The sequence below is a fragment of the Aythya ferina genome, assembly GCF_964211825.1.
Source record: "Aythya ferina genome assembly, contig: HAP1_SCAFFOLD_36, whole genome shotgun sequence".
NCBI lineage: Eukaryota > Metazoa > Chordata > Aves > Anseriformes > Anatidae > Aythya > Aythya ferina.
This window is the reverse complement of record NW_028181462.1, coordinates 767,232-782,461: the sequence shown is the minus strand read 5'-3', so window position 1 is coordinate 782,461 and position 15,230 is coordinate 767,232. Positions and strand designations below refer to the sequence as shown.

General features: G+C 50.7%; 2 protein-coding genes and 1 long non-coding RNA gene across 3 annotated transcripts; all 3 read right to left on the bottom strand.

The window, feature by feature from the left end:
* Window positions 1-208: 208 nt before the first annotated feature.
* Window positions 209-3,280, bottom strand: LOC311428182. The gene is made up of 4 exons (XR_014687606.1): window positions 3,144-3,280; window positions 2,311-2,622; window positions 1,181-1,643; window positions 209-324 (listed from the first exon to the last, which is right to left on the bottom strand). It is a non-coding gene; the product is annotated as an uncharacterized lncRNA (long non-coding RNA).
* A 1,495-nt stretch (window positions 3,281-4,775) lies between these two features.
* Window positions 4,776-10,504, bottom strand: LOC311428195 (uncharacterized protein; the record flags this gene model as incomplete). Its single annotated transcript, XM_084539731.1, has 9 exons — window positions 4,776-4,868; window positions 5,668-5,949; window positions 6,630-6,771; window positions 7,235-7,335; window positions 7,530-7,670; window positions 8,260-8,398; window positions 8,760-8,914; window positions 9,136-9,471; window positions 10,481-10,504. 9 exons carry the CDS (start codon window positions 10,502-10,504, stop codon window positions 4,776-4,778), a joined length of 1,413 nt encoding a protein of 470 aa, XP_084395857.1.
* A 1,255-nt stretch (window positions 10,505-11,759) lies between these two features.
* On the bottom strand, window positions 11,760-14,931 carry LOC311428194 (maestro heat-like repeat family member 5; the record flags this gene model as incomplete). The annotated part of the gene is made up of 6 exons (XM_084539730.1): window positions 11,760-11,906; window positions 12,227-12,350; window positions 12,575-12,654; window positions 12,864-12,980; window positions 13,186-13,374; window positions 14,773-14,931. 6 exons carry the CDS (start codon window positions 14,929-14,931, stop codon window positions 11,760-11,762), a joined length of 816 nt encoding a protein of 271 aa, XP_084395856.1.
* Between the last annotated feature and the right edge of the window lie 299 nt (window positions 14,932-15,230).

Genomic DNA, 15,230 nt, shown 5'->3' with positions numbered 1-15,230 from the left:
GCCCCACAGCAGGGAGCTGCCCCCCGGCGGGGAGCTGCCCAAGCTGCAGGTGGTGCCCCTGGGCTGGGAGGTGCCCCCCAGGTGGCAGCTGCACCCCGGCGGGGAGCTGCAGCACCTGCCCCTGGACCCCCGGCACCACGTGCCAGACGGTGGCCTGGGGCAGCGCGGAGGGGAGGGTGGGTACCTGCGGGGGCTGCAAGGGCAGCGCCGTCGCTCCGGGGAGGGAGGGCAGCAGCCAGGCAGCCACCGTTGGCGGCACGGCTGGGACGACGAAGGGGGAGTTTTGCATCTGCGCAAGCCGCGGAAGCCGTCTGGGGAAACCCTCTGTGGGAAAAAGGGCGCTGGGCTGAGCTCTGGGGCGCTGGGCTCGCCAGCAGGGCCGCAGCCCCGGGAGGAGCGGGAGCCGGCTGCTGGACCTGCCATGGTGGCTGGAGAGTGGGGCGGTTGCTTGGGGAACCCGGGCAACGGGGGTTCCGTCCCAGCGGCTCACCAGCCCCTCGCCGACATCTGAACTGACTGGAGAAGGCGGCTTCCAAAGCCCTCCCATTAAACGGACTACATTTGAATTCTATGCTAAAATTGGTGAGCTGTACAGAATATTAGGACAAAGCTACCTGCTTTGATAGCAAATGGTTGCCCTTAGGTAAGTTACAGTCATATGAAGGTTTGACTGGACGGCATCCTTGGTTTACTAGTGATCAAAGCTGACCAAATCCTAGCCACAGAACAGAAGCGTTCACTAACTTGCTAGAGAGAGCACTTAGGAATGCAGGAATTTAACTGCTTTAATGCTGCTCTTTCTCTCACGTATCTGCAATTTCCTTAAATCACAAATTGCCACTAGCTATCCTTGTTCATTTATTCAAAGGAACATGATTCTGGTTGAAAAGGCACTCTAACAAGTCCTCCGTTGTTCCTAGTCTGTCCCTAGCTTCTTTGAGAGGTTCAATACAGTAGAAAATTAAAAATAATAAACTAGCAAATAATTAACGTGTGGAAGTGGTCTTTTTTCAGATTAGATTCCACCATTCAGAAAATCCTGCTTAAGAGACATTTTTTCTTTGCTTTGAAAGACTGACCTTCCCCAAAAGGAAACTAATTAATATCTTTAGGCTTGACGAAATACTTGAATTCCTCAATTTAACAGAATTGCTTTGCACAGCCCTCCTATCCTGATTACCTTGCAAGCAGTGTATCCAAGTGGGGTGGGTACTGCTGTATTTATCAACGAACATCTCTTTCACGTATATAGCCCAGGGATCCCCATGCCCCGCACTTGTGTAATGCATGCAAGACGTTGACTTTCTTCCTCTACTTTGGACTGGTTTAGAGAGAACGAGTTCGCCATCTGCTGGCCAGAGAATTCACTGAAGCCCGAAGAGCAGTAGAGCAGAGGCATTTTCTTCTGTGCTCTTCCTGATTTTTCAGCTAGAAGAGATACTTCCAGTCTAGTACAATCAGGATTCTTTTGACATTAGTATCGTAAAAAGTCCATTTTTGCAACACTGGAATTTGAAAGACCTCCGTTCAGTCCCTAATTTTGTTCTTGATAATGGGACAGATTGCATGAATGTTGGCAAGAATGTGTGAACAACCAGCCTCCCCTCCATGTCGTATTTTAAGATGACAACTTCTGGTGCTCCCTGTCTCAGAAAAGAAAAATGCTTGGAAACAATTGCACTCGCTCTTAAGCTTGAAGAAACTTGTCAGTGCCAGAATCTACTGACTCTGGCAATTTACTTCATCATCCAAACTGGGCAAAAGATATGAAAACCTCTTCGGAGATTTTACTTCTCCAAACATTACGTAAAAGGCATTCAGCTGTACAGCAAGAAGCTGAAATAGCTGAAGGTAGTATGTTATTCACGTGAATTATTCAGGCAGGTTTTTTTTAGGAAGGCTGTGATTCATTAGAACATTACTAGCCTCTAAGCCTCATGGCATCACCTTCCATCTTGACTGCTAAACCTCCTTGCTCCCTACTATCTTCTTTGCCAAGATACAGCTGTCCACATTTACTTTTCCTACTTGGCTGGACTGAATTTAAGAAGGGAGCTTGCAACTCTTCCTCTTGTTTGCCACTTCATCATCAAAACAAATGAAAACCATTTGCCTTTAACCTCTTTATTTCAGGCCTTCTTTCCTAGTGGTCATTCAAAACTGGGAAAAAAAATAGTCTACCAAGTCGGGGTTTTTTTTGATTTGATAATAAATCTGCAGACTGTTAAGTCATCAAGCACTTCAAGACTGTTTGAAATAATCTCGAGATTAATATAAAAGGAATTCCTCACACACGCTGCGGCCGCTTACCTTTAGTATAGTCGTTGGATGCGATGGAGCAGTATTTCTTGCTTTTGCCTGCACTGGAAGTCTTCCCTTCCTTGTAAGGTTGTTTACTGCTCTCACTTCTGCATTACTGACATGAAGAGCCATCTGGAGGATGGCATTCTTCCTTCTTCTCCCGCGTTATCTTCTGGAAACGAGGATCTAAGTGTTCCAAGGAGCCTTTTGCTTTCCTGGTGTTTCTCCTTTTTCTTCTTTTTCTTCTCCTTTTTCTTCTTTTTCTTACGCTTGCGATTGGCATTGTCAAAGTGGAGCGCACAGAAACACAAATCATGAAGTCTGAAAGAAACATGCAAGTTAAAAAGGGAAAAAAAGATGTGGCACTTGTTGCCTATATGAAACTTGATTTATTTTACCACAGGTGATGATTTGCAGCATGTCAGCTATTTTGTGGTGCTTTGTGCACACGCAACTTACTTTAGATGCAGCAAACTTAAGCCGTCAGATTGAAGGACCATAGGTCCTGGTTTGTACACAGATCATTAACAACGGCTAGCTCTGGAATACGTGCAAGCAGAAAAAATCTTTTAACCTAATCTGGAATGGTGTACAGATGTGATTCGAACTATGTGGTCCAAAGCTAGTGCTCTGACACAATTCAGCAATAGCTTTCCTATCTTCACTGATCAACGTAACAACATGATCCCCAGCCAGCTGATGCTATCTAAAGAACTTAGAAACTACCAGAAAAAAAAAAAAAAAAAAAAAAAAAAAAAAAAAAAAAAAAAAAGGAAGACATGAGAAGCACCCAGAAAAGAATTAGGATAAAAAATGAGGAGTATGCTGGAATCCTTGCTTACTTGGAATCCTTCTCTCCATCTTTATCCTTAGACTTCTGTTTCTTCCAGAACTTGTGATATTTTTGCATTTTTTTCACCACCTAAAAGCTCCTTTTCTATCTTTCTGTCTTTCCTTTCTATTTCACTATCACTACCTTCTGCACGGGTATATTTTCTTTTTCTGTTTCCTTCTGTTTCATTTTTCTGGCAACAGTTCTCCAAATGAGCTGACACAGGTGGAAGCGCATGTCTTTCACGAGAATGTCTTCTGGAATGTTGCTGAGGTACCGAGCAACGATGCAAGTCTGCTCGGGGTGTGCTAAAGCGACGTACATCTTCCTCTCTCAAGAGGGAACCGTGAGGCCATCCGCTTTTGTAATGATAATGCTTATGTGACCTGCTGTAGTAAGTTGCAGTCAATCTGTCAAAGGCTGAATCGCCGTGAGAGAACTTTCTCTCTCTACTGTCTCCTGTCGCATGAGGTGAATAGTAATCACTGTAATAGCTACATCTTTCCCATCTCCGTGCTTCGTCTCGATAGTATCTTTCTCTGCTCCAACTTCTTTCCCCTTTGGATCGGTAGTACCTATTGCTACCTTGTTCTGATCTTCCTCCGCTGCCAGATCTGTACTTTGAATATTTGCCTGCTCTTCTGCCATTCTCAGGGCTGTTTCTTTCACGAGGGAAAGATCTGTACCTGCTTTCCTCCCAGTACTCCTGCTTGTGACTCTTTTGCTCAACAAATTCCACGCTCTGAGAACACCTCCTCTTGCTGGAAGGACCTGCTTTTTGACTCTCCTTCTCTTCACTAGGAGCATGTTCCCTCTTTCTTCGGTAATGCTCTTTGTCAGTGGTTTTAGTCTTGTCCTTTGTATCTTGGCGTCTATCTGCAATAGCTAAGGAGGAAAGGTTTTTAGAGCTACATTCAGTGTCAGACTTGAGAGAGGAAGTTTGCCGCAATTTCTCACCAGGCTCAGAAGAGTCTTTGCCGTACAAAACGGTTTCTTTTGAAATGAGGTCACGTTCTTTTGATCTTCTTGGTTTCTCCTGGTCTCCACGGTCATCACATTGGTACTGGGCGAGGTATTCATCATTCCCAGGAGATTTCGGAGGTTCCGCAACACTGCATAAAATAAAAACCCATTTCTCACTTCTGCTGAAGGACGTGAATATTAAGAGTAAAACCTTCCAACGTCGAACAAACAAACAAAAACCTCCGGACTACAGGAACGCTCGCAAAGATATGCCATTTAGAAACCTCTCCTGTGATTAGGACACCTTCTTCAGCTCCCAGAGAAAGTGTTTTTTCCCCTCTTGCTTCTGAAGCCATTGCACTAAAAAAGCAAACGCATCTGTCTCCTTCCACCTGCTGCTCTGAGAAAAAAGGCATAGGGGCGAGCGGGGAACAGCCAATGTTTCTCCAGACAGTGGAGAAAAATGGAAAAACATTCTATAAAGGAACACAAGTTCTCCTTGAGGCACCAACCTGCATCAGAGTGATATGCTCAGTGCTGATCATTAGTTCTGTTCGTGACACTGGACACACAGTATGGAATTGTACTAATTTAAATCCTTCCATTAAATACTATTAGTAGACAGATAAAACTGTAACGAACTTCCATAAAGTCTTGTCTTAATCAGACTGTGCTCATTTTACCTCATTTCCTCTGACAAGCTGTTCAGCTGGCTGGCTGTGAAGGACTCCGTGATGACTTCTCGATTGACTGAAGGCATAGCTCCAGGCATCTGCAATTAAAACGCACAAGTCAGCAGACAAAAAAATACTATTTGTAGTAGTACTGAGGACTAGTCTTGTCAGAATTTCTCCATTAAATGGTAAGCAAGACCGCTGTGCGTTGTATGCATTATCTACACTTCAAAGATAACCCCAACTCACCCCCCAAAATCTACTTTATGAAACTTAGGAATTTTTATCTCAGCTGAGCTTAAGTTGACAAGTTCTAATGTAAGCTCAGGTCTGCAAATTCTAAGGGGATAATACCACAAAGTCTTACGATCACATGTGTGCTGTGTTTTCTCAGTATTTCACCTGAATTAGGAACACAATAAACACTCCCGAATACATCGTAGGTGAGAAATTCTCGATGGAGCAAATCTATGTTTCAAGCAATCCATTTGTTTTAGAAAAGAACATCTCAGAAGGTTTAACAGGTTCAACTCGGCAAGTGGAATCATCAAGTTTCAGTCCGTTTTCTTTAGATTCATTAACTAACCTAATAGCACCATTTAGTGAATCTGTTTTTGGCAGCTCATGCTGGGATCTTCCTTTGTCAGCATTCTGACAGGAAGAATTGGAATGCTGCAATGTACGGACTACCTTTCCAACCAAAATTCCATTAGAGGACATTGCATTGCAATTCCTTTGAAATAAGCCCTTTGACTCCTCCTCAGATTTTCCTGAAGATTCTGCACCATAAGGGACTGTGTTATCAGAGCTGAGTTTAGGATTTTCATTCACTGTTGGCTCCACAAAAATTTCATCAGAAACTTTTTTGTTTGTTTGCATTTGCTTCATTTGCATTACCAAATTTGTAATTGTGGATGAAGGAACAGCCTGGTAGAGATCTTCATCCTCCACAGCACTGCTAAGAAAGTCAGGCTGTGACACAGTCTGACGAGCAGGCAATTTATTGTGAATACTGATGGTGATCTTCTGTTTTCTTGACGTATCAGTCATTGAAGGCCTGGTAATTGCCTGGTTTTGAACACAGGCCATTGGTGGTGCTGAAGATGGCCTTTTTAGGGTGACACCAGTGGTCTTTGCGTCCTCTTTTATGGATCCATTTCCATTTAAACGGCTTGAATTCTGTATTTAAAAAGAAGAAATTGCAAGATGGATTAACGCAAACACTGCATGTAACATTTTGAAACACAAAACTCTCCTACTGAGTGTTTCTACAAATGGTCTTAACACCTAAAAAGAAAAACACACTGCCCTTTAAGGATAAATGCAAGTCCAATAAGCGTATTCAATTCCTGCTTTTGGTTTACTGCAGATTGGTATCAAATTAACATCATCTTTGAAAACCAGCCAAGCAACTTAACATTACCTGCTGCTATTCCCAAATATATTTATTTTCCCCTTTAAACATACCCTGAAAAGCCTGAAGTAATCGTTCTGGTGCTCAGGAATAAGACATTTAGTTTTCCCTGTCTTAGCTAAAGTGACGAGGATAGGAAAAACAAGTCCTCTTTTAAATGATTTGAGGATTAGTACACTCTGCTTAAATAGTCAAAGAGCGTAGCTCTCTGTGCTTTAGAAAGCTGTCTTGGAGCTATAAAGTAATGGAGTCGCATGGCTGCACAATTTAGCAGTAACCACTGTTTGAATGACTCTGGCTGTAGCATGAGGGCTGTGAAGAAAGCTGCAGCGTGGGAAGGAAAACAAAACTAAGATGCCGAAAACCAAACAAAAAACCCCACACCAAACCCCAAACCCACTAGCAGTTTGGTGCCGTTATCTGCCCTCCCGCTTCCCTGAATTACCTTAATCATATGAGGAAGAAGTCGTGGTCCCAGAAATCCAGCCTGCTTACTATTAGCCCCCTGCTGACCAGGAGGGAATGAACAGGGATAAGATGGTGCTGGCAAGTAAAACGCACGTTCTCCAAGTGTCAAATCATAGCGCCTTCAGAAAAGAGCAGTGATCGTAGTTTAGTTTTTCTATCAGCCTACTCTTGGATTAAATCCCATCCTATCATTTTAGAGGAACAGCTCATACGATATGGAAGCCTTCTCTACAGAAGGCTTCGCCAAGACTACAGACTGAAAAGTAGAGAACAGTCTTCCTACTAAGACTACCACTTGCAGAGCAATAATTCATTCTTACACCACAGATGACCTTCATTTCTCTCCTTCTCTAAATTAGCCAGCTACAGATAACACATAGATAGCAATTTACACGAGTGCTGCAGTTTAAGGCCAAGCAACAAAAGATAATAAACGACACAGAGAATTTCAGGTTAGACAGAACTGAATTAGACAAATAATAATCTTCTCCCGGGATAGCAAGAAAAACACTTGCAAAACAGAAAAATATCAATAACAGGAAAGTAAATCTCTTCTGAACACATTTTAAGATTTGTTATTACCTGATATAAAAAAGTATGTAAGCTTGCTGACCAAGAACTCTTTTAATGTCAGTACGCACTACTTTAGCATCATTCATCTGATACCAAAGTCCATTACCAGCCTGCAAATAAAGACAACGATTTCTTTAGGTGAATTGCACGTTTTCCAATTGAAATCACGGATAGGAACAAAATACACACATGTCAAATAAAAATATAATGAAATCTTTTTCCCTAGAAACAGTAGCTGCTAGTCATGCTTTAATTGGTTTGCCAGCACAACCTTTACCCTGTTAGAAATGCTGTTGACTTCTACCTTTACATAGCATATATAGTGTCCTGAGTGACAGCTGACACCGTGATGTACCAGCACCGCATATAAGGCATAGAGCAGTGGTTCTCCCATTGACTGCGACATGTAGGCTCTCAGGTCCAAATACTCCGGATATTTCACCTCCTAAAGAGACACCAAGAAGATAGAAAAATTATCCCAGAGTACTTCGTGGACTAGCCAGAGAAAAACACTTCCAAAAAACACAGACTAGAATTTATTTCTAGAATATATTTCTAGAATATATTTCTTGATTCACTACAAATAAGTCTTCCCATAAACAATGGTTAAGACTAGAAGTTGCAGAGAACTGTTTCCTGGTGAATCAGCCTTCTCAGAGGAAAGCATATGCTTCTTGTCAAGCGGGAACTTTATTGATATTAAGAGAAAGAATAAGCCATAGTCGTTAGTCTCCTCAGAAATGTGATTCTGGGCCAGCATCTGCAAGAAAGAGCAGTGAGAGCCTGGCAGGGCCTGCAGGGCTCCCTGCAGCCTCTTCTTCTCCCACCTTTGGGCAGGGATGGGGCAGCGCCAGCTGGCACCAAAGAGGCACCAGGCGCGGGGAGCTACGGGGGCTTGCCGGCCCCAGGGACCATGCGTCCGTATGTCCTGCGGGAGCTGGCAGTTTGGGGGTAGATGGGCACAGGGCTGTGCCTGTGTGCCTGAAGGGGCACACGTAGCCCTGCTGGGAGCAAGGTTTCATCTGGGAACTCACAGCCAAGCGACGGATGCAGGTGTCTTCTTTTACTGCAGTGCACCAGTTGCACCGCGGCAAGTCTTCAATCATGGTGTTTAAAACCTTCTCCAAGGTCCTCGGCATGGCCAGGATCACCTCCCACATGCCCAGGTCAGTGCTGCAAGCCCAGAATACTCTGTCAGTGAGGCTGCCTCAGCCGCAGGGCCACAAACCGGGCCAGCCCCAGAGGAGCCAGGCTGTCCTGCAGCCCCTGTGACTTGGGGAGCACTGAGGGCCCAGCCTGGGCAAGCAGGAGGGGGCTGAGCTGGTGTTCCCTGGGGGCAGGGGGACTCTGGGCTGCCTTGGACAGCTGGGCTGCTGCAGCCCTGGCTGGCCCAGTAGGGCTGGAACACATTGGTGGGAAGGAGGGCTGTGCTCCCTGGGGATGTCCTGCTCTTTGCCATGGCTCTGGCAAGCAGAGAGTCTCCAGGTGCATCTCCCGACATGGAACAAGCCCTCAAGGATGTCAAGGCCAGGACCTGTCACATGGCGGAGAGAACTGCAGCAGGTTCTTGACTTCTTCCCTGGACATCTTGTTGGTCAGCTGGAGAAGCAGGGAGTCCAGGCACTGCCGCGCCGATGCCGTGTGGATGCTGCCCAGGTTTTTCCTGATGCACTCCATGATCTTTGGCACCTTGGGGGACAAAGTGGGAATGGTGTTGCCAGCAGACTGCAGCCATTTCCACAGCTGCCACTCAAACTTTGGCCCCTTCCATTGCTCTCTGCTGGCTTCACGTGGCTTCTGGAGCCCAAGAGACCCCAATGTGCCAGGGAGGCAGGGAGGGAGGCAGGGAAGGAGAGAGGAACAACGCCTGGAAGAGCTCAAGGGCAGGGCCATGGCCACAGGCCACTTACATGTGTCAGCCAGTAGTCAGGGTCCTCCAAGACTGCATCCAGCACACTGAAGGCCCCCTCCTTGTCATGGATGCTGGAGTCTTGTAAAGCTTTAAGAGCTATGTGGATGATGTCCAGCCTCTCAGCAGGGAAGAGGTGTCCTCCAAACCCTTGTGGGAAGAAGGAGGAGCGAAGACATGCCTCACTGAGTGTCCCAAGGGTGCTGCTTAGCTGAGCAGCAAGGGCAGCTCCGGAGAGAAGGCCCTCGGGGGAAAGGGTGAGGATGGGGCATATGGGGCCAGAGTGCTGGCCCTGCAGGTAACCAGGGCTTGCTGGTGGCCAGGAGGGCTGGAGCTGCTGCCGGGACACAGGGGAGCAGCCTTCGCATAGCCCCAGCCTGGGGACAAGAGGAACCCTCTCACCAGGGCGAGTGAGGCCGTGCCAGCCCCACCGGTTCTGGACCCCTCTGCTCACACCAGATGCCTGCTGATGCTGCGGACAAGATCCCCAGCAAGGCCAGAGCTCATTACCTTGGCAATATCACAGGGAATGGACAGTACAGAAAATGGAAATCTTGTATCCTTCAATATCTTGCGGCGCTGCACATTAATTTTCCATGTCCTTTGTCAGTGAGCTTTCTAAACAGTGGGAAACAGCGAAGAGTCAGTAGGGAAGAGCATCTTTGCCAACAAGCTTGCCAAATGGTGAAAAGCACTTTCACTAGGAATGGTTGAGGAGGGAGGCTCAGACCCATGGCGAGGAGAGTGATGGGCAGGGATGTAAAGCACAAGGTGAGGAGTGCTGGGAGCAAGAGAGACCTCAGGGATGATGCAGAAGGAGGAGAAGCAATGGCGTTGGGTGCCGCGGGGGTAGCAGCGTGTCACAGACCCCCTTCTGCTCGGGGTCAGGATGTGCAGGAAGCCCCCTGACACCTGCTTGCAAGACGGCAGGGAGCAAACAGTCAGGGAGAATTCTGGAGGGCGTCACCATCCCTGGTGATGCACGGCTGGCTCTGCTGTTCACTCCTCGGGGAAGATGCGGTTTGGGAAGTGCTCATCGATTGATAGCTTAGACTGGGGGAGACCACAAAACAGCGTGGTAGGTGATCTGGGGAGGGTTGGGAAGGACAGCAGCAGAGAACTGCTCCTGGACGTCAGGTGAGCGTCTAGCTTCTGCGGAAAACGATAGCCAGAATGCTGCGGGAAGCTGCTGTGAGGAGCAGAGGAGGTCAGGGAACCTGGCAGAATTCCGTGGGCAGCCTCCCCCAAGCACAAAAACAATCCTTCACAATACTCGGGGAGAACAAGCAGACAAACCAGCAGATGTCTGCGTGCAGACGGATGCTGCCCACCACATCTTCTCTTACCTCTTCCTTCTGTGAGGAATGCATAGAAGTGATAAAGAGCATCCAAAGCTCTGATTCTGATGGTATCTTTGCCACCGCTGAAAATGAAGAGGTGGCCCAGCAGCTGTCCCAGGATGGGGATGTGGACCTCTTTGTGGGTGCCAGGGCTGCCCTTGCATTTTCTAGCAGTGAACAAGGTCTGGGCGAGGGAGAGAGGAGAGAAGAAGGGTTAAGTGGAGGCAGAGAGCAGGACCTGGGGAAGAAAGAGCAAGGGCAAAGGAGGGACGAAGACCCTTTCTTCAGGGCAGAGCTCTGCTGAGGCCTCCACCTGTGCCCAGTCTTGCTGCACAGGCACCCCCAAGCTGCAGGATGCTCTGGAAGGTAGGGAAGGGGAGACAGGCTGGCTGAAAGGTTCCTGGCATCTTACCTTCCCCAAATATGTGACCAGGAAATCACTCATCCTCTCAATCTTCTGCAGGGCAATCTTGCGCACAGCTGTGTTATGGGAGGTGGCATAGTGCAGCAGCGCCTGTGAGGAGAGAAGCTGCTGGTCTGCCCTCGGAGCTGATGCCTTCTCCAGCAGAAGCAGCACCGCTGAACCCCTGGCTGTGCTCACGCCGTCCATCAAAGCTTCCCCCAAGGTGGAGCAAAGCCCTCAGCAGGGCTCCTGCCCCTGGGTTCCCGCCCCTGGGTTCCCTTGCAGGCTTGCCACAGATCCACCAGCCAACTTTGTGGTCAGGCAGACAGGCAGATGCCACCTGCCAGTGCAGCCTCAGCTCCTTCCTGCGCCCTCCCCCAGAACGTGGCCCTCTGTCCCCTCTCCGTGAAGGCTGGCTTCTGTGGCTTGAACCAGGGGTCCGCAATGGGGCAGGGATACAGCCACTGGACAGTCAGGAGATCAGGGCATCAGGGCCACGCTCCCGTGCAGGATGGGCATGTCCCTGGGGATCTCTGCCCCATTCACACCTGGCAAGAGAAGTCTGGAGGGACTGGGGGAAAGGAGGAGAGCAGCTCCAGCTGCCGCCACTGTGGTGCCCAAGGAGTGGGCTAAAATTCTCCCACTGCTTTGGCACACGGTGATCTCTTGGGGTCTGCAGGGGCTGGCCCAGAAGTGCCATGGGCAAGGTTTTGCTGTGACATGAGAGGATTCTTCAGAGGGGAAAGGGTCTTTGACCACAGCCAGGGGATGCCAGGCTCCCAGAAGAACTTGGTGGGCTTCCCCAAAGGAGGTGGGCGCCTGCCTGCAGTATGCTCAGTCCTAGCACTAGGGGTGGGCCATCCACTGCAGCATGGACATTCGTTACCCCCCCAGCTGTGGAACCACTCCTGGGAAACCGACTCTTTGCAAATGCCAGACCTGCAAAATATTCTGCAACTCCTCGCCGACACTGGAAATTGGACAGTTGCGTACAAAGGCCTGCAGCATGATTTCCATGGCGTTCATGGTCTGCAAGGAGGACAGAGGATCAGAGAAGCATTTCTGAGCTCCTTCTCACCCCCAGGAGCTGACTGAACCTCCAGCAGCAAGGGAGGACACATGCACCGCCTCACAGAGCCCGGGGGTGACTTTGGGGCTAAACAACTTCTGTGTGGAGACCTCCTGAGAGCACTGGATCAGGCCAGAGAAGGGGAAGGGGAAGAAGAGATTAGGCCGGGAAAGCAAATCTGGGCCCCGGCCCTGCATTGGTTGTCCGGTTGTCTCAGCATGTGGGACCATGGCAGCAGCCCAGCGGGACTGGGGGTGTCGCTACCTCACCCAGCACATACCTTGGTGTAGAGATCTTTTTCTGCCGCTGACATGTCCAAATAGGGAGGCAGAAAGAAGACGCTCTTGAAGCAGGCATGCAGGAGACTCTCCTTTTTGCCATCCAGTGCTGACTCCACTGTGGCGCTAAGAAGGGAGATAGGAGCTTGTTGGATGCTGGTGCTGGAGTGGTGCCTCAAGGCTTAGGGAAGGAGGACAGGCATCCATGGGAGGACAGGCATGTCCCTGGGAGGACATGTCTTGCCATGGACAGGCATCCCTGGGAGGGATGGGAAACCTTCCCGCCAGCTTCAGGGCCACCAGGACATTGCCCAGGGATGCGCTGGCCAAAGTAGGGGCTTAGCAGGTACCTGAGCGTGGCAATAGTTAGCATGGCTTTCATTCGAAACGCTGTGTGCAAACTGTCTGTGGGCTCCTCTTCCAGCAAAACCTGCAAAACACAACCAGGATGGGACGTGGCAGACTCTCGCCCCCAGTGCCTGCTGCTGAAGGCCCAGCAGCACACCCAGTCCTGCCTTGGGCAGCTTGGTTTGTCTCCACCTGTGCATGGTTTGTCTCCACCCCCCCTGCCCCAGCCTCACAGGGGGCTGGCGCTCGAGGGGCCTTGCCCCTTCCCCAACCCGCCACGCGTCCCCTCACCTTGATGTTCTCTGCCAGCTCCATTTCGCGGCAGAAGGCGTCCATGTCCTCCAACAAGGAACAGTCTCTGCACATGGTGCAGATGCTCTCCAGGAACTTCATTTTCTTTTCCTCATCCTGGCAGCCACAGAGAGAAGCACGGGGAGCGTGAGGGGGGAGAACCAGAGCCCACAGCACTGGAGTGCTGCGACGTGCGGTGCTGTCTGAGACACACAGAGGGCAGCAGCTCTGCCCAGCCAGCAGCGCTCCTGCTGCCTGGCAGCAGGGCCAGGGCCCCGTCAGGACACACCAGCACAGTCACGACAGAAGTGGCTGCCCTTACCTTCTCTGTGCTGACAAAAATCTGGATGAAGTTCTTGGCTTCCTCTTTGCCAAAATCCCATAACCAGGCATCTAGCAATGGAGAAGAGCGAGCAGTGCTGCAGTGAGGGGCTGAAGGCAGGAGCGAGGAGAGGAAGGGCCCCCAGCACGAGAGACACACGGCCCTGCTGGAGCAGGTCCAGAGGAGGCCCTGATGCAGATCAGAGGCCTGGAGCACCTCCCCTAGGACAGGCTGAGAGAGCTGGGCTTCTTCAGCCTGGAGAAGAGGAGGCTCCAGGGGGCCCTTAGAGCGGCCTTCCTGTACCTAGAGGTGGGCCTGGCCGACAGGATAGCTGGGGAGGGACTCTTTCTCAGGAGTGCTGTGACAGGACAAGGCCTAACAGGTTTAAGCTAACGGAGGGTAGATTTCAGTTAGGTATTCAATTAGCAACAAATTCTATACTCTGAGGGTGCTGAGGCAGCAGGATCTGGGCCCCCTCTAAGCTCCCTCCCAAGCCGGGGCGAGGCCATGCTGGGTTGGGCTCCCAGCACCCCCAGCATCCAGGTGCCCTTCTTCTCCACGGGCTGCAGCACCAGCCCAGGGCCTGCTCCACCGGGGGCTCCTCCATGGGCTGCAGCGTGGAGATCTGCTCCATGTGGGACCCATGGGTGCAGGGGAACAGCCTGCTCCACCAAGGGCCTCTCCACAGGCCACAGGGGATCTTCTGCTGAAGAGAGATCCACAGGGGATCTCCCTGCGGCCTTCCAGTACGTAAAGGGGGCTCATAAAAAAGATGGAGAGCAACCCTTTGCTTGGGCAGGCAGCGATGGGGCGAGAGGGAATGGGTTTAAACTGCAGGAGGGGAGAGTTAGGTTAGACACGAGGACGTAATTCTTCACTGCCAGGGTGGGGAGGTTGTCCAGAGCCGTGGATGCTCCGTCCCTGGAGCTCTGGAGGTGGTCGTGCCAGCACCATCCAGTAGGTACTTGGTGGGCCAATACCCCCCAGTACTGCCCAGTACTCCCCAGAGTTCACAGTACCCTCCCAGTGCCTGCCGGTACTGCCTGGAAGCCCCCCCAGTATCCTCCCAGTGCACCCCAGTAGCACCCAGAACCCCTCAGAACTCCACCATTGACTGCAGTACTGCCCACAGTCCCCCAGTGTGCTCATAGTATCCCCCCAACACTGCCTAGAACACCACCAGCATTGCCTAGAGCTCCCCCACCATGCTCCCACTGCCCCCCAGTACCCTCCCAGTGCTGCCAAACTCAGCCCCCAAGCTCCCCACCACCCCCTGGAGCTGCCCATTCGCGTCCAAGCCCCCCAAAACCGCCCCATTCCCCCGCCCTGCACCGAAGCTGTGTGCCCACAGAAACACCCCCAAACCCACCCAGAACGCAGAGCAGAGCCCCCCCCCCCAACACCCCGTGGCGGGGTGTCCCCATTGCCTGGATCCTCATTAAGGCCCCTCATTACAGCACCTCGTTAAGGCTGTGAGTACTGCAAAACCAGTGCTTTATTTCACAGCTTTGGCCGCCCACGACAGCGCCCAAATAGGGGGATGGGTGTTAGGGTCCTCCAAATCCCCCCAAAATACCCCAAAACTACGGCCTGGTCCCAGTCCCCCACGCCCAGGGATCCCCAGGCCTCCTGAGACCCCCAGATCACCCTGAAATGTCCCCAAATGTTCTCCTGGGACAATAAAGGGTCCTGCCGTGTTTTGGGAGGGGGACCCTGGATCTGCCCCGGACCTCTCAAACCCTCCATAGGGACATGGGAGGCACCCCGCCCCCCACCCCCCGGGTTCCTCCCAAGCCCCCCGTGGGGAAACGCGGTCCCCCCACATCCCCTTCCAAAGCCCCTATGGAGGATATAGGGTCCCTCTGTCCTGTTGGGGTTCCCCCCCTCCCTATAAAGCCCCTGTGGGTGCCCCCAAACGGTGGGGACAGGCATTGGCAGCAAGGGGGCCCTGGTGGCCTCGTGCCCCCCCCTCTCACTTGGCCGTCATCATCTGCACGAACTCTGCCGGGAGAGAAGGGGATGCTCAGAGGGGACAGGGACGCAGC